Source organism: Narcine bancroftii, chromosome 7, assembly GCF_036971445.1.
Source record: "Narcine bancroftii isolate sNarBan1 chromosome 7, sNarBan1.hap1, whole genome shotgun sequence".
Classification (NCBI taxonomy): Eukaryota; Metazoa; Chordata; class Chondrichthyes; order Torpediniformes; family Narcinidae; genus Narcine; species Narcine bancroftii.
This window is the reverse complement of record NC_091475.1, coordinates 145,364,725-145,389,157: the sequence shown is the minus strand read 5'-3', so window position 1 is coordinate 145,389,157 and position 24,433 is coordinate 145,364,725. Positions and strand designations below refer to the sequence as shown.

The 24,433-nt window shown below is 39.9% G+C and overlaps 1 protein-coding gene across 1 annotated transcript; it reads right to left on the bottom strand.

Annotated features, from left to right (window-relative positions):
- Positions 1-23,409: 23,409 nt before the first annotated feature.
- On the bottom strand, positions 23,410-24,018 carry LOC138740040 (caldesmon-like). The gene has a single exon (XM_069892483.1). It carries the CDS (start codon positions 24,016-24,018, stop codon positions 23,410-23,412), a length of 609 nt encoding a protein of 202 aa, XP_069748584.1.
- Between the last annotated feature and the right edge of the window lie 415 nt (positions 24,019-24,433).

Below are 24,433 nucleotides of genomic sequence, written 5' to 3'. Positions count from 1 at the left end.
CCCACCTCACTGACAAAAGGCAAAGGAGGAAAAACCCAACACCCAACCCCAACCAACCAATTTTCCCTTGCAACCGCTGCAATCGTGTCTGCCTGTCCCGCATTGGACTGGTCAGCCACAAACGAGCCTGCAGCTGACGTGGACTTTTTACCCCCTCCATAAATCTTCGTCCGCGAAGCCAAGCCAAAGAGAATAACATTGAATCTAAATTATTATCTGAATGATCCATATGTATTAATTTTTGCAAAAATGTAGTTAATCTAATAGGTTTTTATTAAAAATCAATCTGTAGATAATATAGTTAAATTTATAAGTTTATTAAGTATAGCACTAAAAGAATTTGTCAGATTAGATTCAGACTTTTTATTTAAGGTATTAAATATATTTGGAATTCAGTCTCTTTTTATAGATTGGATAAAAGCATTATGTAATCAACCAAAAGCTAAAGTGGTCAGAAATAGGAAAATATCAAAATCTTTTTTTATTAGAGAGATCATTTAGGCAAGGATGCCCATTATCACCATTTTTATTTGCTTTGGCCATAGATCCTTTGGTGAAATAATTAGAAGAGACAATGAAATTAAAGGTTTTGAGATAGACAATAAAGAACATAAAATTAGTTTATTTGCAGATGATGTTATAGTCTATTTAACAAAACCAGAAATATAATTGTGCAAATTAAATGTAAAATTAGTATGTGGTTTTGTGTCAGGTTATAAAATAAATGTTGATAAGAGTGAAGTGATGCCTACGGTTAATAAGGATTATACACAAAGTTTAAAAAAAGTGACAAAATTTAAATGGCATAAAGAAGTAATTAAATATTTAAGAATAAAAATCAATAGAGATTTAATTTATTTAAATTGAATTACATACCTTTATTTTTAAAAAAATGAAGATTTTTTTTAAATGAAAAAATTTTGATAAATTATGCAAAGAATGAAAGATTTTCTTGGTACTTTCTGATAACTTTTTAACAATGAAAGAAATAGGAAATACCAAACAATACTTTTTAAAATAATATCAACAAAATATATTTAAAATGGAAATGAGGTGCGAGTTTAAGACTGTCGGAACAGAGTCAATTTGAATATTTAAATACAGATACATTTATTGAGAAATTTATTACAAAAATGTATATAAAATTACAAGATACTATGTAAAAAGAATTATATAAATCAAAGATGGGAAGAAGATCTAAATATATAAATTCAAGAAGAAGTTTGGTCAAATTGTGCTGAGAGTGTAAAAAATGCAGTTAAAGTTAGATATCAAATGGTACAGTATAATTTTTTTTTACATCAATTGTATTATTCTCCATATTAATTAAAAGGATTAAACTGAAACTATTCTAATAAATGTTTTGGATGTAATAAGGAAGTAGAGACCTTTCTACATTCAGTTTGGTCTTGTGTTAAAATGGAAAAACTTTGGGAAGATTTGAGTATATTATTAGGACAAATTATCAAGATAAAAATACAGAAGGATCCAAGAATATTTTTACTTCGTAATATATGAAGAAGATGCAAAGTTGAATTTGGATAAATATTAAGTAAATATTCTTAATATAGCAATAGTGGTAGCAACAAATGTGTAGCAGTGATGTGGAAAACCAAAAATTTTATAAAGATGGACAGATGGAACACATTAAAAATTGTATACCATTTGAAAAAATTACTTATAATTTAAGGAATCAGATTGGGATTTTTTGTAAGATTTCGGAACTATATATGGAATATGTTAATAAAAACCCATCCACATCACCCACTCTTCTAAACCAATAATTAATAATCAGGAGATACAATAGTTACATCAAAAGAAATATGTTTAATAATTAATATATAGTCTAGGTCTTTTTTTTTTCTTTTATTCCTAGTGGGAGAAGGGTTTTGTGTATTGAATAATTGTTTGTTATTGATACAAGTGATAAATGAAAATTGCGCTTTCATTTTTGGTCACCAAAAGGTTTCTATTTTATTTCAGATTGCACTGAATTTTTAAATCATTCTCATAATAAATCTTTCTTATTCAATCTCGGCTTTGGCTTGCTGTTGACATTTTGTTTTTCTCCATACTCTATCCTGTTTTATTTCTGACATTTAACCAGTTTGTATTCTCTTTTTTTTTCTTTGGTTTCTGTATTTGCTTCCCACATTTTACATTCTACTCTATTCAACTTCCTTGGTCTTTACTTTTATTTATTGGTATGCCCTCTGAATAAGGTGAACATGGGCAGTAAATCTGTAAGTGACTTCATCCCAAAACGAAGAATATCTGGGCTATTGCGAAAAGATATCTGACAACATTTATATGGGTAGAATTATTTGTCTTTTTTTTAAACCCCAGAACACTCTACCAGTGTTTAGATTCTTCCTTCTGCTCCAAATCCCAAAAATCTTAAACTATCGACACACCATGAATTTCACCATGGTATCCCAAGCCTCTCCCATACATCTTTCCTGCATTTCTCCATGAAGTTCTCTTCAGACTCCTTGTGATAATCTCTATTCTACCCCACCAATAATTTTCTGATCTCCTTCCTGCATCTCAAAGATCTCTCCTCCTCCCCCTGCTACTCTCTTCCTCAGTACCCCAATCTTCTCAGCACACAACTGCCCACAAATTTGTTCACCAATCATAACTCAATATTTAACTGCTCCCCCTCCATAATTTCTTATTCAGTTACTCTTATACTCTCCTTCATAAATCTTTGCCCTCTTTCACAATTTCTCCTAATACCTCCCACTTCCTTCTTTGAAACTCAGCCCTCTGTTTATCCTTTCCCCTTCTCCCCAATCATGATCATCTCTCCGTTTTCTCCCAGGATCTGGTCCTCTGATGCAATGTTAGATTGCAGTGACAAGGCCTTCCATGCAATCTACATGTGCAAGTTCTAACATTTCTCATTCTAAATCATTGTCTTGACAGTGCACAAAAAAAAATGCTGATGGTCTGTTATGATAAAAGTCTCTGGAACATGTTTTGACCTTGAGAATATTGTCCAAGCCCCTACAATTAATGAAGCTATGCATCATTTGCATTGCTGATATCAATTTACCATTTATTGTGAATCATGGATGTTTATTTGAAATCTGTAATTACACACAAATTGGAATTGATTTTAAAAAACTTATTTAAACCTAGAAACACAAAAGATTCTTAGTTATATTTAATGGGTTTAACCCATACACTTGAAATAACATAATCAGAACATTGTGAATGCAGGAAAATCTTGAAGCACATGAAGCATTCATATGTTAATGTTTGGAGCAACAACTCCCAGTAATAAAAGCTAATGGTATTATTTTTTTAAATTGCATTAATTAACAAAAGAACATTCATAGCACCATGTGCAAAATAGAAAAGAACAATCACCATTCAAAGATTGAAAGACACTTTCCATTTGAAAGGCTATACCAATCTGCATTATTTCTTGCTTTCCCAGAAATATCTCATAACACAAACTTAGAAATACTCAGATTTTGCTATCCCAAGCTGTAGCAACTTTCATTATAGTCACTTGGAGGATAAAGGAAACTTTTTGCTGTCTGATTCATTCAAACAAATTCATACTAAAGTTGAGTTTTCCAAAGTTTATTAAACAATATTAAACATTGCTGAAGGTTGTTACAAGCCATTAAACATTGTTTGAACATTCTCTGTATCCTCCACTTTACATAACAAAATAAACTAAACCTTATGTCCTCATGAGCAGAGATAAACAAGCTATATTCCTGAAGCAAAGATGTTGCTAGGAGATATCATTAAAAAATGTTGAACAAAACCACAAACAGACTGATTGCAAGCACAAAATATATTTTAACCCCTACGCAAGCAATTTTCCCCAACAAATAATTAATTGTTCTCTGGAAAAAAATCTTGAACCTCACAATCATCAGCCAAGTCATATCAATGTCTGAAATTTTAAATTAAACCATGGTGTGTTTTTAGACCCGATGTCAACCCTTAGATATCTTAAGCACTAAGCTTCTTTAAATTTTGATTGATGAGTTACACATCTGATTGTACTGGAAGCAGGAAACCATTATATTATCAGATGAGCTCTTGAAAGAAAAAAACAATCCTCTTGATGCGAGTTACCATCTGCAAGATCTTCAACTGGCCTACCCCTAACTCTATATCTTTCTCCAGCTTTTGTTTTCCTTAATGTCTTCATCCAGTTCAAAACAAGTTCAACCATTTCCCCATATCTATCTAAATATCTAACCACCCTTTAGCTGATGTTGCAAACAATTCACTTTCCTCTATCAATGGCCCATCTTTATAAATCTGCTGTGAAACAGCAAAGTCTGCAGATGCTATGTATCTGCTATGTATTTTTGTGTAGTAAATACACAAAAATGCTCGAGAAACTCAGTAAGTCCTGTAGCGTCCATAGGAAGCAAGGATATATAACAACAATTTTGGGCTGGACAAGGAAAAAGCAGACAGGTGCCTGAATATAAAGGTAGGGGTAGCAGGGAGAAAGGGACAGGGGAGGAGCACTGGGCAACAGCCAAGAGGCCACAGGAAGAAAAAAACTGAGAATTGATTGGGGTGGATGCAAAGCTGGAAGAAAGGGATAGGGAAAGAAAGAGTGACAAGGGGAGGGCAGCTGGAGGACCAGAGACACAGGGATAGGGAATGAGAGAGGCGGGGGATGCTCATGGAAACCCAATGTCCTCTGGTTGGAGTGTGCCCAGACAGAATATGACATGTTGTCCCTCCAATTTGTAGGTGAACTTAATTGGGTAATGCACGAGTTCATGGACAGACAAGTGGTCATGGGAATGGGGAGGGAATTGAAATGGGGAAAGAGAATTGTTGATATTTTAGTTTAGGCTTGATGTAAAGGTTCCAACCCAAAAAGCCAGCAAATCTCTTTTTACCACTGAAGCTGCTCAACCTGCTGAATTTCTCCAATAGATTGAATGCAATTGCAATGTATAACCAGCTCTCAATTGTTACAATTTTTTCAGTGCAGGGCTTGACAAAATTGCTCTGCTCTTGTGACAGCAAAACACAGCAATGATGCTCTTCTTCACTATCAGCTCTTATTTTATTAAAAAAAACCTTGTTACTCACTGTATATTTCCTTTTATTGTACAGAGAAATACTGAGACAATTATACTTTTACTGCAAACCAATAAACAGTGATTTAAAAAGTATAGAGAATAATGTTCCAGATAGAAAAAGTTAAAATAGTACAAGGGCAGTATCACTTTGTTAAGAAGTCATCCATTCAATTACCTGATAAGAGCCCAGAAGAAACTGCCCTTCAATCTGATGGTGCATATTTTCAAACACATTCATTGTCAGCCAGGTGGGAGTGAGGAGAAGAGAATGTGACCAGGGAGGGATGGGTCTTTTAATCTGTCAGCTGCTTTCCCAAGGCAGCGGGAAGTGTAGATGGAGTTGATGAAGGGGATGGTAGTGTTTAAGATGACCTGAACTGCATTTACAACTCTGTAATATTCTTGTGGCGTTGGCCAAATCATCTCCCATACCAAGTTGTCAAACATCTAAACAGGATACTATCTATGGTACTTCTATATATTTAAAAAATGGTCTTAGGATATGCTGAATTTCTCTAGGATTCTAAGGAAGTTGAACATTGGTTTTCAATTTTGCTGAGTTGTCAACAGAGATATTTACACCTAAAAAATTAAAGTTCTCTCATTTCTCTATCTGAGCACCATTGATACTGAGAGGGAAGTAGGCTCCACACTACTTCCTGAAATTGATACACAGCCCCTAAATTTTATTGACATCGAGGGAAAGGTTGTTGTCCTTGCATCATGCCACCAACTCTTTACCTTCTTAGGCTCAAAATATTGGTTATCTTTACCTCCTATGGGCAGTGTGAAATCTGTTGAGTTCCTCCAGCATTCTTAGGTTTTTACATACAAACCATTGGTTGCTATCAGGCATTTAAATGATTGACTGAAATTTGTCAAAGGCATACTAAAGTTTATATACCCAACATTAACTACTTTTCCTTCATTAATATTTCCAGTAGCCTCTTTGAAATACACTTTTAAGGTTGAATAGTGAATTCAATCCAATAGTCGCTTGAAGGCAGTGTCAGACACTTGTTTATGTTGCATTTCAATCATTTTCAATACAAATCCAAATATATTTAAATTTTTTATTTAATAAGTAAACTGGTAACTATATTCTTTAACATTTGATGAAATATCTATAATTAACATCTGCACTAAAGCTCTGTAAATACAGCGTAACATAAATGCTACCGGTCAACAAAGGTTATGAGCATTTCACTCACCATTCTCTATGGCACCATGTATATAATATGCTATCAGAAGCTCCCCATTCACATCATACATTACTGTGCTTGCTCCAGCTGGCACTCTAATATACTAAAGCACCACACAAGCTCCAGCCAGAACTCTAATATACTAACACATCGTGTAGGCTCCAGCCGGCACTCTAATATACTAAAACTACATGCATGCTCCAGCTGGGACTCTAATGTACTAATGCACCGTGCATGCTCCAGCTTTCACTCTAATAATTCTAATGCACAGTGCATGTTCCAGCCGGCACACAAATACACGAATGCACCACATATGCTGCAGCTGGCACTCTAATACATTAACAAACTGTGCATACAGCAGTTGGCATTCTAATATACTAATGAACCACGTATGCTGCAGCCAGCACTCTAATATACTAACGCATCACGTATGCTGCAATCAGCACTCTAATATACTAACACACCGTGTATGCTGCCTCCAGCATTGTAATATACTAATGCACGGTGCATGCACCAATCAGCACTTGAATATACTAATGAACATGTATGCGGAATCCGGCACACTATTAAACAAACACACTGCGTATGCTGCAAGTGGCACTCTAATATACTAATGCACCATGTATGCTGAAGCCGGCCCTCTAATATACAAACGCGCTGCGTATGCTGCAGCTGGCACTCCAAAATACTAACGCACCGAGCATACTCCAGCCAGTGCAGTTATATACTAACGCACTGTGTATTTCTCAGCTGGCACTCAAATATACTAACACACCGTGACGGTCCAGCCATCACTCTATTATACTGACGCACTGCTCATGCTCCAGCGGCCACTCTAATATACTAAAGCACCAATCACTCTCCATCCAGTGTTCTAATATACTAATGCACCACGTATTCTGCAGTCGGCACACTAATATACTAACTAACCATGCATACTCCAGCCGGCACTCTAATATACTACTGCACCATTTATGCTGCAGTCACCACTCTAATATACTAATGCATGGCACATGCACCAACCAGCACTCGAATATATTAATGAACATGTATGCTGAAGCCGGCACTCTATTATACTAATGCACTGTGTATGTTGCAGGTGATACTCTAATATACTAATACACCCAACATTCTTCAACCTGCACTCTAATATATTAATGCATCATGTACTCTGAAGTCGGCACTCTAATATACAAATGCACTGTGTATGCTGCAGCCAGCACTCTAATATACTACTGCACTGTTTATGCTGCAGTCGGAACTCTAATGTACTAAAGCACGGCATGTGCACCACCCAACACTCGAATATACTAATAAACATATGCTGAAGCCGGCACTCTATAATACTAACACGCTGTGTATGTTGCATGTGGTACTCTAATATACTAATGCATTGTGTATGCTGCAGCAACTACTGTAATACACTATCGAACCACTTATGCTCCAGCTGGCACTCTAATATACAAATGCACTGTGCATTCTCTGGCACTCTCATATACTAATACATGATGCATTCTCCAGCCGGCACTCTAATATATGAATGCTTCGGGCATACTTTAGCCAGCACTCTAATATACTAACGCCTTGCGTATGCTGCAGCCAGCACTCTAATATACTAACGCCTTGCGTATGCTGCAGCCAGCACTCTAATATACTAATGCACTGATCAATCTCCAGCCGGCACTCTAATATACTAAAACATTGAGCATGTTTAATCTGGCACTCTGATAATACTAACCCACCTTGAATACTCCAGCCGGCACGCTAATATACTAATGCACAATGCATGCTCCAGCCAGCACGCTAATATACTAATGCACGATGCATGCTCCAGCCAGTGCTGTAATATACTAATGCATGATGCATGCTCCAGTCAGCACGCTAATATACAAATGCACGATGCATGCTCCAGCCAGCACGCTAATATACTAATGCACGATGCATACTCCAGCCAGCATGCTAATATACTAATGCACGATGCATACTCCAACCAGTGCTGTAATATACTAATGCACAATGCATGCTCCAGCCAGCACGCTAATATACTAATGCACGATGCATACTCCAGCCAGTGCTGTAATATACTAATGCACGATGCATGCTCCAGCCAGCACGCTAATATTCTAATGCACGATGCATGCTCCAGCCAGCACGCTAATATACTAATGCATGATGCATGCTCCAGCCAGTGCTGTAATATAGTAATGCACAATGCATGCTCCAGCCAGCACTGAAATATACTAATACACGATGCATGCTCCAGCCATCACTCTAATATACTAACTCACCGTGCATGCTCCTGGACTTAGCGAATCCACTGAAGAAGAACAACAATGACGTTGGAAAACCAAATAAACTCGGGATGCGTCTGAATACCACACTGGGACCAATAGAATACCTACCAAATAAATAAGTAAACTAATTACACTATTTGGCCCCTACAATACCAGCTCCTAATTATTATAATTAGATGTAATGTCTTAAATAATAATTACTCAATAATACAAATGAAAATCAAACATATAATATTCAAACAATACACAGACCTTCTTTCTCCTTTCTTCATAAAGCCTAAGATCACCAGCATATAGCCTTGAAAAAGTGATCTTTGTCATCACTCTGGATCAATAAAGTCTGTAACTTGTGTAGTATGTACATAAAAAAATAAAGTCAGTATGTATTTATAAAAGTTCCTCCGTCTCTAGAACAATGGGTCTGTTTAGAAAGACGGTCATAGTTTTGATTGAAACTTGACGCACAAGTCCCCTTTTGTCCTGAATAGTCTCAATAATTTTTTTTCCAAGAAACCAGAAGTTTCATGGTGCTGAATTGTCCATAATAATTATAATAATGTTTCCTGGTGTAAAGACTTTCTTCATCGAGATTTTGCTCCTTTAATATGGAATTAAGAACTATTTGTACCAATCTAATTAATCTTTCCTATGCCTCCATGGTGTGGACCAGGAGGGGGATGAAATGTCCAATTGATTCCTTGCTGGAGAAGTATATTGTGTATTTGATCCTAATTTCAATTTTTGATTGCCTCTTTCAACTCACATTGAGCCCCCCAAAAAATTAATATCATTGTCAGATCCTTGTTCCATCACTTGACCATGTCTGGCTATAAAACGCTGAAGGGCATTGATAAAAGAATGTGTCAAGAGATAAAGCCACTTCAATATGAATTGCTCTTATAGCTAAACAGGTGAAAATAACATGATAGTCCATCACAACACTCCTTCCACACTTCAGTTTAAAAGGTCCAAATTAATTGACTCCAAAATATGTAAAGGGAGGTTTATTAGGAGAGACTCTGTCCAGAGGCAAATCTGCCATCTGCTGTTTTCCAGAAATAGGATTTATTCACTGACAAACAATACATTTAGACACAGTGGCACTGGGAATCCAAGATTTTTGGTGTAATCTGTATAACATATGGTCGAGACCACGATAAACCACCATTTCATTCATATGTCGAAGAATCAGATATATAAAAATCCTTGGCCAGTATGATGGGATGTTTCATTTCTGCCATAGCTGCTCTGCTAAGTCTCACACCAACTCTTAATCGACCATTCTCCAACATGGGGTTGATTTTACAAAGAGGTTTTGTCCTTTTAACATTCATTCTCTTTCATAAACTTGAAATTGTGTCTGCAAATATTTTCTTCAGGGAAAAGCAGATTATCTTAATCTCAGCATTAATTAATTCTTCAACAATTAGACACCCTCTTTCTTGTGTTTAAGAAACATTGTATGTTCATTTGTTACGATTCACATGCTATCTTTTAAATCTGAGCAACCATGCTGTTGCCCTCAAATGATTCCAGGATAAAAAGTAATGGCTTAAACAAGTAATTGCTTCAGTGTCGGCAGTGATAACAAAAGGTTTTTTATGGAAACCAGCCAAGACTCCCATCAATGAACAAGTCAGGTCTGGTCCTTGTAAGAGCTAAGAATTTAACAAAACTCCCCAAAAGGTCACTCCACAGTCAAACACTGTCAAAAGTTTTTTTTTTTTATAAATCCTTTTGTGGATGTAAAACACCATGGTGTGTTAGGTACTATATACCCAACCCCAACCACCCAACACCCAACTCCAACCAACCAATTTTCCCTTGCAACCGCGTCTGCATTGGACTTGTCAGCCACAAACGAGCCTGCATCTGATGTGGACATTACCCCTTCGTCTGCGAAGCCAAGCCAAAGATACCATCACAACATCCCAAGACATCATCAGGTATTTTTCTGTATAAACTTTGGATATTATTTTAAGAGTATTTGCATTTTTAATCCCAATTCCAGATTGATTATAAATGTTTTTTGGCTTAATTTCAGGGTTATCTAATACATTTCTTTTAATTTATCAGGATTTTTCCACCACTCATTTTGAGGTCGTAGAAGAAACTTAAGCCCTGACACCCACATTTCATCATTCAGAAAAGAATCGACTTTCAAACCTTGGTAAGCCAGATTGGCAGGATTGTTAACTGCGTTAAGATATTTCTACTCTAGAGGACGTGAGACCCATCGATTAAAACACCCTGGTTAGCCACAAAAGTTTGAAACCTTGCAGTCTTATTGTTGAGATATTTCAACATAGAGGTGCTATCAGTCCAAAACACAGAATCTACTACATTCATCTTTTCTTAGCATTGTGTCCATTCTACTCTCCATGCTAGCAGCTGTCAACTCCATTCGAGGGATAGTAACTGGCTTTAAGGGAGCTACTCTTGCTTTTCCCATCACAAACCCACAATGTATCTGACCATATTTACTATGCAGTAACAGATAAATAATAGTTCTGTAACCATCTTCATATGCATCAGCAAAATGATGCCATTGAGCAAATTTCACCATTCCAAAGTTGATGGGTTTGAAATATCTGTCAACCTTGAAGTCTTACAGCATATAAAAATCCTGAATCCAACACATCCATTCCTGTACAATGGAGTCTGGTATCATATCATCCCAACCAATCATTTTTTTCTATGTAAATCTTGCAGGATCATCTTGGCAGTAAGGCTACTGGTGCCAATATTCCAAAGGGATCATGAATTGATTGTTTTTTTTTTAAACTTTATTTAAGATTTTATAACATGAATAACATATAGGATTACATTAAAAAAATTAAGAATAAAATAATAAAATTACAATACAGTATCAGTAATCTAAATAAACTATACCCTCCCCAATAATTATTACACATTAATAACCCATGAATTGATTGTTGAAAGAATCACCCTTCTTGCAAGAAGTCTGTCCTTCAAAATGATTTTAAATTTAAAAACATTAAACTGAACACACCATTGTACACCCAGCACCCTCTCTACAGAAAGGTTATCATGAGGATCCAAGCCCAGATTCTTCATTTCCTTTGTTACCTCTTTTTTAGGTATAACAGCAAATACACAATGATTGTTACGTATCCATTTAGCAAGTAGAAAATCACCCTTTAAACAAATCTTTCATAGGTCATAATAAAGAGATATTATTATCTTCTTCTGAAGTTGCAGAAGTGAGACAGTCATCCACATAAAAATTGTTTATGATGGCACTTACAGCTCGAGAGCTAAACTGTTTCATATAGTCCTCAGCACATTTCCTAAGGACAAAATTTGCACAACTTAGAGATGAAGTTGCTCCAAACAAATGTACTGTCATTCTGTATTCCACTATGATCTGACTGTAGTCTCCATCAGGCCACCAATGAACCATAACAAGTCACGGTTTTCATTTGGCACTGTAACCTGGTGGAACATTGCTTCAGTGTTGGCAGTGATAACAAAAGGTTCTTTATGAAAACCAGCCAAGACTCCCATCAATGAACAAGTCAGGTCTGGTCTCTATAAGAGCTGGGAATTTAGTGAAACTCCCCAGAAGGTCACCCCACAGTGAAATACCACAAAGTTTATTTTTACTTTTGTGGATGCAAAACCCCATGATGTAGTACGTACCATTTATTCCATCACAACGTCCCAAGACATCATCAGGTATTTTCTCTGTATAACCTCTGGATATCATGTGTCGGACTCTGGCTTTACCTTACTCTTAATTTAGTCTATGTGTAGTCTGAGTCCAGCGTGTTCTTTGAATGAAGTGATAGGAGAAGGTATTCGGTTCAACAGTCAATTTATTACACAGCACAAGAATAAAACTTAACAGAGCTCTGGGTCACTCATTAGTTCATAGGTCACCTGCACAGTGAGCTACTCCCCAAGACTGACCCCTATTGTCCAGTTGGCTCAGTTTATATAGATCAACTTTATCATACAGAACAAAAGTTGGCTTCCTTTGCTAGATTTCATTATCATACAGAACAAAAGTTGTCTTCCTTTGCTAGATCTTTTTGCATAAGGGTTATCACAAGTCATCTCCTGTTTTGCAGATATCTGGGGTGTAGCACTCCCATCTTAATCCTCCAGGCCAGACTATCCTATTGTGTTGATCAGAAATTAATTCATCCCCAGATATTTCTAATCACCATTCTGCTCCTGTCTGGCCAATTTCTGCTGTTCTCTTTAACACCTCCTCCTGCCTTAATCTTCCTCCTAGACTGGTTTTCCATTCCCTTTGTTTCTTGCAGGCCATTCTTTGTTCTGGTCTGGCCTGTGTCTCCTGTGCTACTCACCACCTCCTTCAGTTTGAGCATTCCTCCTAAATCGTTTTATGCATTTCCTCTCCCTGTATTTGGGAGCAGACAATTTTGCTCAGCCAACTTTGCTCCATGCTGTGATTGCCACTTAATCACATTCCTCTTTTTCCCTGAACCATGCAGTAAATATAAACTTATTAATTAATCATTTCTTTCATAATGTTTTAAACCCTAGATTCCAACAGTCCCCCTTTTGGTCTCATGAAAATGAGACCAACCATGAGACCAACCACCAGTTAACTTATGGGACCAAGACCTCAGGAGTTTTTGCAAGGACCAGCATCTCCGACCCCTTGTTAAACTTAACCTCACAAACTTAGCCATTATGAACACACTTCAGTCCAGTGGGGGCCCCCAACACAGTGTTCAGAAACGTCAGTCCAATCCGCAAAGTACTCTTTCAGTTCGTTATGGGCCTCCCAGGCTGACCACAAACCCTTTGTACAGTTGTTTCCTTCTCCAGATGCTTCAAGGGCTAGGAACAACATCACCCATAGTCCCCACATAGTATTCATCCCAGCTCCCTTCATTGTTTTGATGCCAATAAATGGATTATACCATCAACCGCTGATACACAGTCACTGTAGTCCAATAGTCTCTTTAAAAAGGGACGTTAAGTGTTCTTAGTCCGTGGTTTCTTCACAGAGTCCCAGTCATCTCCGTTCGAATCTGTTCCAGTGTCCGTGTCGGTGGGTCCGTTGCTGTTCAGACTCCAATGATACCACGTCTCGCTTTTTCCCTGTAGTCGAACCGCGTGGGACGTTCTCTCCACCGCTCTGTAGGGTCCTGTCCACCTGGGCTCTGACCACTTTCTTTTGATGACCTTTAGCAGAACCCACTCCGCGACTGAAGGTATCGGTGTTTCCCCTTCTCTGTTGGGACTTGTGACCTGTTGTGAAAAATCTGACACCAGAGCCGTTAGTTTTTCATAATAAAGTTTGCAACCCATTGAACTTACCTCATTCTTCGTAGTCTGAATTCCGGCTCCTGGTCCTGGAAACTGGTGCCCTGTTTGTAGTTCATATGGAGTAAATCCTGTCACAGAACTTACCGAACTCTTTATTGACATTAATGCCAGGGGCAACGCATCCACCCAATTTAGTTTGGTCCGTGCTTGTACTTTCCCGATCTTACCTTTTATTGTTTGGTTCATCCTCACCACTTTCCCTTGGGATTGTGGATGGTACACCATTCCAAAGGCATGTTTCAGTCCCAACCTTGCTTCTACCTCCTGTAGATCTTTATTCTTAAATTGACTTCCATTATCGGACCTAATTTTTCTAGGAAATCCGTGTCTCGGAATATACTGGTTGATCAGGAATTTACTTACTGTCCTTGCATCTTCTCTTTTGGCAGAGATTTCCTCCGGCCACCCTGTGAACACATCTACTGCTACTAAGAGGTATCGATAGCCACTTACCCTCTCAATCATGTCTGTATAATCAAGTACAATTTCCTGCCCTGGTAACTTAGGTAACGGGAACTGTCCTTCATGTGGCTTAACAGTCGCCTTGACATTGAAAGTTATACATACCTCACACTCTCTAATATGGTTCTCCACCATCGCCGGCAGGAAGGGGTGCCACCAATGTATCAAGTACTTTATCATCTGCTTCTTTCCACAGTGTGTTAGCCCATGCGCCTCCTCGAGGAGGGGTTTCATGAGTCCAGATGGTAAAACTGGCCTCCCGTCTATCGATCTCCATAGTCCTTGATCCTCGGTTGCCCCCCTTTCCTCCCATACCATCCTTTCCTGAGCTGATGCCTTTGCTTGTTCCTGTACTATTACTTCTACCCTACACGGTGGTAATAAGTCATGTGCTGTTCTGTCTGCCTGTATCATAATAAACTGAGGGCCGTATCCTGCTGCCCTTTTAGCGGCCATGTCCGCTTCCTGATTTCCCCGAGCCACCATCGTATCTGTTCTATCATGTCCTTTACATTTAAGAACTGCTAATGCCCTTGGTTTCAGGAGGGCCTCAGCCAGTTTCCTAACATCCTTCTCGTGTTTAATTGGGGTCATTGCTGCTGTTAAAAACCCACTTCTAATCCATTGACTAAGTTCAACCTGTATTGTCCCTACCACATATGCCGAGTCTGTATATATATTGACCTCCTTCCCTTCTGCCCATTCTAATGCTGCTATCATTCCATGTAGTTCTGCGAGTTGTGCTGACTCCTTTCCTCTCACTGTCCCTGTAATGATTTCTTCAAATCCTCCTGTAGTTTTTCGTACCACCGCATAGGCAGCTTTCAATCCATCTGTGGGGTGTCTGTAACAGCACCCATCTGTAAACAAGGTTTCATCTGGTTCTCTTAAGGGTGTAGCCTGTAAGTCAGGTCTTATTTTAATATCCTTCACTACCCTCTTCTCACAACAGTGTGGTTCTCCCTCTCCCATATTGTCTGCCATGTTAATGCCTTCATGGGTAAATGTAACATTTGGAGCATTCAGGATCTTTTCTAGTCTCGTCTGCCTTAGTGAAGTCATTGTAAATGCTGTCGAGCTCACAAATGCTACAATGCTATGTGTTGTTAATACCGTCAGGCCATGTCCCATTACTATGTGTGCCACCTTTTGTAAAATCTTTGCTACTCCCGCTGCATGTCTCGTACATGGTGAGTGTCTGTCTTCCGTTGGGTCTAGTGTGATACTCACATACATGAGCACACATCTTCCACCCCCTTTTTTCTGAAAAAGAACACCATCAATTGTGTGTGCTTTTTCAGAAACATCCAAAAAGAAAGGTAGTTTATAATTTGGAATCGCCAAATCTATAGCTGTTGTAAGAGCTTGCTTCAATAGAATAAAACTCATCTCAGCCTGTGCCGTCCAATCAAGTGTAGCTCCCAGATTCCTCATCCCCTGCTCATTCACCAAAGTTCGCAGTGGATGTGTCAACTCACCATACGATGGGATAAACTGCCTACTATAACCTGACAAACCCAAAAATGAAAGCATTTCCTTAACTGTCTTTGGTTTTGGATGATGTAGTATCGCTGTTCGATGTGCAGGGGAAATCCTTGTGCCTTTCGCTGAGACCATTCTACCTAAAAAGGTGACCACCTGTCTGCAGCATTGCAGTTTGAGCGAGAGACTTTAAAGCCTGCCTTGAACAGCTGCACTAGCAGGAGACAGGTGGCCTCCAAACAAGAAGTATGATCAGGTGCTGCTAATAGGATGTCATCTACATACTGGATCAGAACTACCCCACCTGGCAGTGCTAGCCTCCCCAGCTGTTCTTTCAACACCTGATTGAAAATCCCTGGAGATAAGATAAAGCCCTGCGGAAGCCTAGTATACCGCAACTTTCTACCTCTCTACGTGAACGAAAACACATCTCTTAATGGTTCTGCCAGCGGCAAGCAAAAGAAAGCATCCGCTAAATCTATGCAAGAGAACCACTTGTAGTTGGGGGTTAAAGCAGTCATGGCAGTATATGGGTTTGGTGCTGGAACTGTGGGTGTTCTCACAATACCATTGATGCACCTTAAGTCATGGGCCATCCGATATTTGCCCGTGTCTTGTTTAGGAACAGGTAAAATGGGTGTATTCCAACTAGAACGCGAATGTTCCAACACCCCTGAATACATAAGGCCATCAATGGTCTCTGCCAAACCTTCCTCAGCTTCAGGTTTGTGGGGATACTGCATCTGCCAAATAGGGGTGTAATCTGACAGTTCGAAGGTTATGGGATCAACCTGCTGACAAAAACCCACATCTGCTGGTCCCACTGACCACAGGTTCTCAGGGAGAGAATCTAGCATAGGGGCCAAGTCGGGGTGATCCATCTTCTCTCTACAATGAAAGCGTTCAATCTGTCTATGCTCAAGGAGGACTTGATCATATGTCGGAGACAAAATTCTGTATGCCTGACCAGATGAGGAGAACTGCACTGTCGGTATTTGGGTGTTAGACCAGTCACTAAGGGACATCAAGTTCCGACACATCGGTCCCAAATCTTTTGCCTGGTGAGTAGTGCCAATTGCAAGGGTGACATGAGGAATGGCCTCACATGCCATCTCATACCATTCCAGCTGTTCAGATGTCAGTCCTATCGTAGCGGCCACTCCCTCCTTTTCTACCACTATGTAGTCCGAATTAATCTCCCATTGCCTGCCCTCTACCTCTTCATAAAAGGCATGCTGATACATTTCATCCCCATCCCTATTGAAAAAGAGGGTCATATGGGGAGGGTCCGAGGGAGGGGTATACGGGTGTAACGTCTGGATCCACGGCTTCCATTGATTATAAAGCTTTAGCAGCCCTCCCTTCTGTGGGTCCTCTGGTTGCAGCAGCCCCCAGTAAATGTCAGCCCATTGTCCCGCAGACGCGGATCCTCCAGCTGCCGCCAACAACATCTGAGAACTGGAATGCAGTGTAGTTACTGAACAGTTCATAGAATATCCATTTGGAAAGGTGACCTCTATTCTGCTGGGTCCACAAAGGATCGATGCTCCGCACTTGACCAACAGGTCTCTGCCCAAGAGATTTGTAGGGCACCTGGCTGACAAAATGTATTGATCTGTAAAAGTCTGTCCCTCCACAGAAGTAACTAGTGGTGTAGAAAACGGCAGATTTTCTGGTGTACCCGAGAACCCTATCAGCTGGACGCTAGAGGATGATGTTTTATCTTGAAATTCAGTGCCAGTGAGTGTTGAAAATCTGGCTCCCGTATCCACTAAAAAGGATACTTCCATGTCCATAACTTTAATCTGCAGGAAAGGGTCTGCCAACCTAGCCTGCTCGTGGGTGCTCGGGCTCCGTCACTGTGGGCAATATTGCTCCTCCTCTGTCAGCAAAGGGAATTGTCTCTTTGGAGCTAAAGCCGCATGGGGTGCCTGATGTACCGGGGGTGGCATTGATGATCCAATGCTCATTTTGTGGTGGTCCATATCCCCTTCCCCCAGTGTCCCGAGGATCCCAAGCCAGGGGGCAGTCTCTCTTCCAGTGTCCTGGCTGACCGCATACAAAACATACGGCTGGTTGCATTCGTGGAGCACCCCGACCTCTCCCTCTTACTCGGAATCCCCCCATTGGACCTCCCATTCTGGCCACATAGGTGGGACCCGGTGCCCAATATGGGGCCGGGTGCCAACTCATATTATTCCCTTGTGGTGGCTGCTGAATCATCTGGTTCGCACCCTTTGAGGAAATCTTTTTTGCCTCGTTTGCCTTTTTTCTAGCCTCTTCCAATTGAAGCTTAAGGAGTTGCACTTGTGCCGACTCCATAGTATGTTTGTCCTCCTTTTGCTTAGCCCTGTAACGTTTCATGTGATGGGTCAAATGTTTTTCCCATTGCTCACTCGAGCAGCCAGGAATATCAGGGTTATTCTCTAACGCTTCCCTAACTACAGCTGGCAGTCCACTCATTACTGCAGCCCTAAAGAGTGTAGTCTGCAAGGGATCTGTGGCTGGGTGTACTCCTGCTTTATCCGTCAAACTCTCCTTACACTGACTCAAAAAGGTCAAGATCTCCTCATCCTCTGACTCCTTTTGTCTATTGTGAGGAGTGGGGGTGGTGACATTCCTACCGAGAAGGCATTCTCAAGTGTCTGTTCTTACTCTCTCTCATTTGTTTTTTCCAGTCGCATACTAGTTTCCCTTACTTTACATACATTCTGTATTTCCTTTGTTAACTCCTTCATTTCCTCCACCCTTTCCTGCATAACTCTCTTAAGTCTCTCCTTCGCCTCCTGGAGTTCGTGACCTGCTAACTCAGTGACATTCACTATTCCCTCACTTATCTGCATCACTGGCATCTGGGGAATAGGATAAGGTGGTGGCAATGTCTCTGGTAACTTTGGATATAGCGGGGCTGACGGCTTAACCTCCCCTGTTTTCTCCTTAGTGTTATGGGATCCCTTTTTAATATCCTGTTGAAGGTTCGCTTCCACAGCCATGCAAGCCAATGTCATATTGTGTTAATCTGCCCTTCTCTGTTCCTTCACTTCTCTCTGTTGTTTAAACCTTCTTCTATTCCATATAGATCCTTGTCCTTTTGCCTCATGTTCCTGTACCTCCTTAGCTGCTTCCCTCTCTGCTTCTCCTAAGTACAGTACCAGCCGGATCTTTTCAAACCCTAGCGGTACCTTCCCCTGACTCTGCAGCTCTTTCCATATCTGTTCATACCGTGCCATAGCCTGTACCTCCTCTCCCTTCGGTAATCCTCCCAGTAATTGATTCCTTGTTTTTTCCCACTGTCGGTTTACAGATGGGGGAACCCCTCTGTCTCCCCCGAGCTCTTGCCCTACATCCCTATTTACTCCTTCCATCTCCGTTCTGATCTTTAACCCTTTAGACTTCGTACTTCACTGGGTCTCTCCCCTGGTAGGATTTTGACACCCTGCAATCTACTTCGTCCCTTCCCACGTTATTATAAACACCAGCGGCACACTGTACACAATCCTTAAACAAATACTTATTATAAACTATTATGATACACTAGACGATTCTTAAACAGATACTTATCCACTATAGAAACAAATAACTATAACACAATACACCTTATACAGATACTTATACACTACTATGGTACACGATCCTTAATCAAATACTTATTACACACTACAGAAACAAATAACCATCACCATACACCTTATTCTAATTGGCCAAGTGTCTAAACCTATCTCTCGAGATCGCTACGAGGGGACTCCAACCCCGTTGTACTAGGAGGACTCCAACCCCCTTTCTACTAGGAGGACTCCAACCCCCTTTTTACTACAGGGGACTCCAACCCCATTCTACTAGGAGGACTCCAACCCCCTTTTACTACAGGGGACTCCAACCCTCTTCTACTAGGAGGACTCCAACCCCCTTCTACTACAGGGGACTCCAACCCCGTTCTACTAGGGGGACTCCAACCCCCTTTTGTTTTATTCTTTGGCTTTAATGAGGGCTTTTGCAGAGTAGTGACAACACACAATTTATCTTTGCCAATAGCAGAACTTCGTTAAAACAGGCGTCTGCTTACCTCCCTTTGTAGGACGGTCACTTGTTGTTATCACCACACCACAATCGACCGGTGTTTCGTAACTTTTTCTTCCGTCACTTCTCCATCTTCATCACGTCGGGGTCACCAAATTGTCGGACTCTGGCTTTACCTTACTCTTAATTTAGTCTATGTGTAGTCTGAGTCCAGCGTGTTCTTTGAATGAAGTGATAGGAGAAGGTATTCGGTTCAACAGTCAATTTATTACACAGCACAAGAATAAAACTTAACAGAGCTCTGGGTCACTCATTAGTTCATAGGTCACCTGCACAGTGAGCTACTCCCCAAGACTGACCCCTATTGTCCAGTTGGCTCAGTTTATATAGATCAATTTTATCATACAGAACAAAAGTTGGCTTCCTTTGCTAGATTTCATTATCATACAGAACAAAAGTTGTCTTCCTTTGCTAGATCTTTTTGCATAAGGGTTATCACAAGTCATCTCCTGTTTTGCAGATATCTGGGGTGTAGCACTCCCATCTTAATCCTCCAGGCCAGACTATCCTGTTGTGTTGATCAGAAATTAATTCATCCCCAGATATTTCTAATCACCATTCTGCTCCTGTCTGGCCAATTTCTGCTGTTCTCTTTAACACCTCCTCCTGCCTTAATCTTCCTCCTAGACTGGTTTTCCATTCCCTTTGTTTCTTGCAGGCCATTCTTTGTTCTGGTCTGGCCTGTGTCTCCTGTGCTACTCACCACCTCCTTCAGTTTGAGCATTCCTCCTAAATCGTTTTATGCATTTCCTCTCCCTGTATTTGGGAGCAGACAATTTTGCTCAGCCAACTTTGCTCCATGCTGTGATTGCCACTTAATCACATTCCTCTTTTTCCCTGAACCATGCAGTAAATATAAACTTATTAATTAATCATTTCTTTCATAATGTTTTAAACCCTAGATTCCAACACATGTAAGCCATGAAATTGGTATATTCCAAATTAAAAGAAGAATTCCTTCTAAATCTTCTCTTTAGGTTCAGTATAGGTTGTTCAGCAACACTTCTATTGTCAGAAATTTATACTTCTCTTATCTTTAAAGGTAAACTAATACAATTATGTCCATCAACTAGTTTGACAATTTTGAAACTACATCCAAGAATTGCCCATCTTCTCTTTAAGGTTCTTGGTTGTCACGAAGACTCTCAGGAAAGTCACTCTTGAACTGTTGTTCCCACAGCTCATCAAATTTAATAACCAAACTCCTGTTGACACTTTTCATTAACTGTCCCTGAGCACCATCAATTTGTTCCCCTAATAGTCCATTAGTTGTCCAACCATGTTTTAACAACATAAGGTCCATATCCCACACTCCATATTACATATAGTGGCTTCAAAACTTTTGGTACATCTGAATCAATCAGCATTTCAATTTCAGGTAGATAAACATATTTTTCTGATGAGACTACTGTTTGATGTAATTTTGATGTGGGATGTTTCCTTCATGCTGTAGCCGACCACTACAACGAAATTCAAACACACAGTGTGGCAGGTTAAGTTCACTCCTTTATTAGGGCTGGAAAGGCTGCTCTTATACTGTTCAAGTTCCTGCCATTTTTGCTGATTGACTGAGTCATCCATATGAATAACAATAGCAGGAGGGAATGACCTGCATATGAATACCCCTCTTCCCCGGCCTGTTTCTGCTGAGTTAGCTAGTCAGCTTGATGAATGCCATTTTAGGGCTATTGGTCTGATGCTGCCCCAGCTTCTACCCTTGCCAGTTCATTGTCCTGGGAGTTGCCCGATCTCCGCAATTGCGGGCCGCCACAGTGCAAAGGCATAGTCTTTTGAGGGTAAAATATATGAAGATCACAAAAATCTTTGTCATGCAATCCAGCAACCTCTAAGCCTGAAACAATGCTGGTTTCAATGAGTTTTTCTTGTCCCATGATTTTCCTGCCTTCTTCGTTGAAGATTGTTTGTTCACTAGTCCCACCATGCAAAAAAGATGCAGTCAAGAAATGACATATTATTGCATTCCCATACTTGATCTTGACTTGTACAGACACTATTGAGAGTTTGCAGTTATCCACATTGGCCCCAGTAAGACCATTTGTCTGAACCAAGGCTATAATGTGTTTTCTGACATTTTCTTTGTTTCTATTTGCTCCTTTTCTAATTCCTTGTTCCTTTGATGGATGTGCAGTATTTTAGGATGCTTCTGACTGCATATATTACAGCTAAGTCACTTGCAATTTTTACTGAGGTTCCCTTTACACGGACAGCCAAAATATATTCAATTTTCCTTTAAAAAAAAAGCTATTTTCTTGTTCCTTCTTTTTCAACCATAAACACATTTTCAAACCATGTTCACCTTTACAGAACAAGCAACTCTTCTCAATAGCTAAACTCTCCTTTTCCTTAGTTACTTTATCTTTTTCTTTAATTATAACTGACACAGTAGTAACAAAAGTGCTCCTTTTCAACTTCGGACTAGGTTTTAAGTTGGATCTCCTTACATCTTTGTTCCCCATTGAAGTGTCTCTGTTATTGCCAAATATTGGATCTGTTGCTAGGTACATCTGGTCTTCAGGAAAAACCACTAAATACTTTAAACTAGCTCTTTGATCGAATTTTACTTTTTGGAAATCACAAGCCAAATGTCTCCATCGATCCCACATTCAATAGGGTAATTTATCTCAGATGATTTGCATATTACCAGGTATGTCAAGCTCACTAATGTTGCCAAATCTTCCATGGCATTACAGCATCTTTTTAAAAAGGAGAATGTATTCTTGTAGAGCCTTTTCATCATTCGGTTTTATTGATGACCATTTAATAGTTTTATCCATACAAGCTGAAGCAATTTGATGTTGGCTGCCAAAATGCTTCTCTAGTAAAGTCTTAGCTTTGTTGAATCCTCTTCCTGAGGTCATATGATGACAATTCTTTATAAGTTCCTTTGGCTGTCCTGTGCACACTTCCAAATAATAAAGACAATCTTCAGGATCTTCACACTGTTTTCAATATTGCGTCTGAAAGATCTTATGAACGCATGGTACTGAAGTGGGTCTCCATCAAAAGCTTGATTCTCTTTCTTGAGCAAAGAAGATAAAGACTGTAGCTGGATCAATGATGCAACAATTTTATTGTTTCTTCTCATAGATGATAGTTTGCTGCTCGGTAAACCACCTCTTGTAGCAAGTAATGTATCTGAAAGCTTCACGTGTAGATTCACCCACATTTCTGATGTTTGACTCAAATGCCAAGGAAGCTGCATCATTGGAGTGAACCAAAGCCCACAAGTCTATCAGCAGATGTTACCACTAGTATATGTGGCTTTGCTATGCCATGCTCTGGAAAGATATGACCTAGTATATGCATGTTTTTTTTTTTTTTACCCATGGCACTAATTTATCAGTCTTAATATTTGGTTTTGTTTTCTGTGGCTATTTCTTTAAATATGGTTCCATACCATCATGCACTTTAGGTAATCTACTTCAATCACCAGATACCTCTAAACCTTCTAATACATTCAACCATGAATCAATAACAACTCTTCTTTCTCTCAATTCCATCTTCTCCTTTTGCCTCCTTAGCAGCTCCCCTTTCTTCCTTAGCAGCTCCCCTTTCTTCCTTAGCAGCTCCCCTTTCTTCCTTAGCAGCTCCCCTTTCTTCCTTAGCAGCTCCCCTTTCTTCCTTAGCAGCTCCCCTTTCTTCCTTAGCAGCTCCCCTTTCTTCCTTAGCAGCTCCCCTTTCTTCCTTAGCAGCTCCCCTTTCTTCCTTAGCAGCTCCCCTTTCTTCCTTAGCAGCTCCCCTTTCTTCCTTAGCAGCTCCCCTTTCTTCCTTAGCAGCTCCCCTTTCTTCCTTAGCAGCTCCCCTTTCTTCCTTAGCAGCTCCCCTTTCTTCCTTAGCAGCTCCCCTTTCTTCCTTAGCAGCTCCCCTTTCTTCCTTAGCAGCTCCCCTTTCTTCCTTAGCAGCTCCCCTTTCTTCCTTAGCAGCTCCCCTTTCTTCCTTAGCAGCTCCCCTTTCTTCCTTAGCAGCTCCCCTTTCTTCCTTAGCAGCTCCCCTTTCTTCCTTAGCAGCTCCCCTTTCTTCCTTAGCAGCTCCCCTTTCTTCCTTAGCTGCTCCTGCTTCAGCTCCTCTTCTTTTCATAGCTGCTCCACCTGCAATTCCTCTAGTTCTTCTAAGGGATATTTATCCTTGTACCTTTCTTGTTCAGCATTAATATCAGCCTTTTCAGCTCTTACTTTTAAATATGTTGATGTTGTACAAGAAACTCTGGAGCTTGGACCAGAAGTACTTCATTTGCTTCCTTTGCTTTTAACATTTAATGCATTGTCACTTGATTTTATTTCATCCTGCAGGTCATATACTGTCTTTTTACTACCCCTTTCTCTAATTCTTCCAATTTTAATTGTACATTCATTGCATCTTCAGTCTCTTGTTCATCATCTTTTGGTGATTCATCTTTGGTCATTTCTTCGTCATCTTCATATTCAGTCAATGCTTCTGCAATGATTTTGCAATATCTTCATTCCCATCAAACAAAGCCTTGGCTCCTTCCCTT

Coding starts and splice junctions, on each gene's coding strand:
- LOC138740040 (XM_069892483.1), bottom strand. CDS start 24,018: ATGAAAAGAAGAGGAGCTGAAGCAGGAGCAGCTAAGGAAGAAAGGGGA.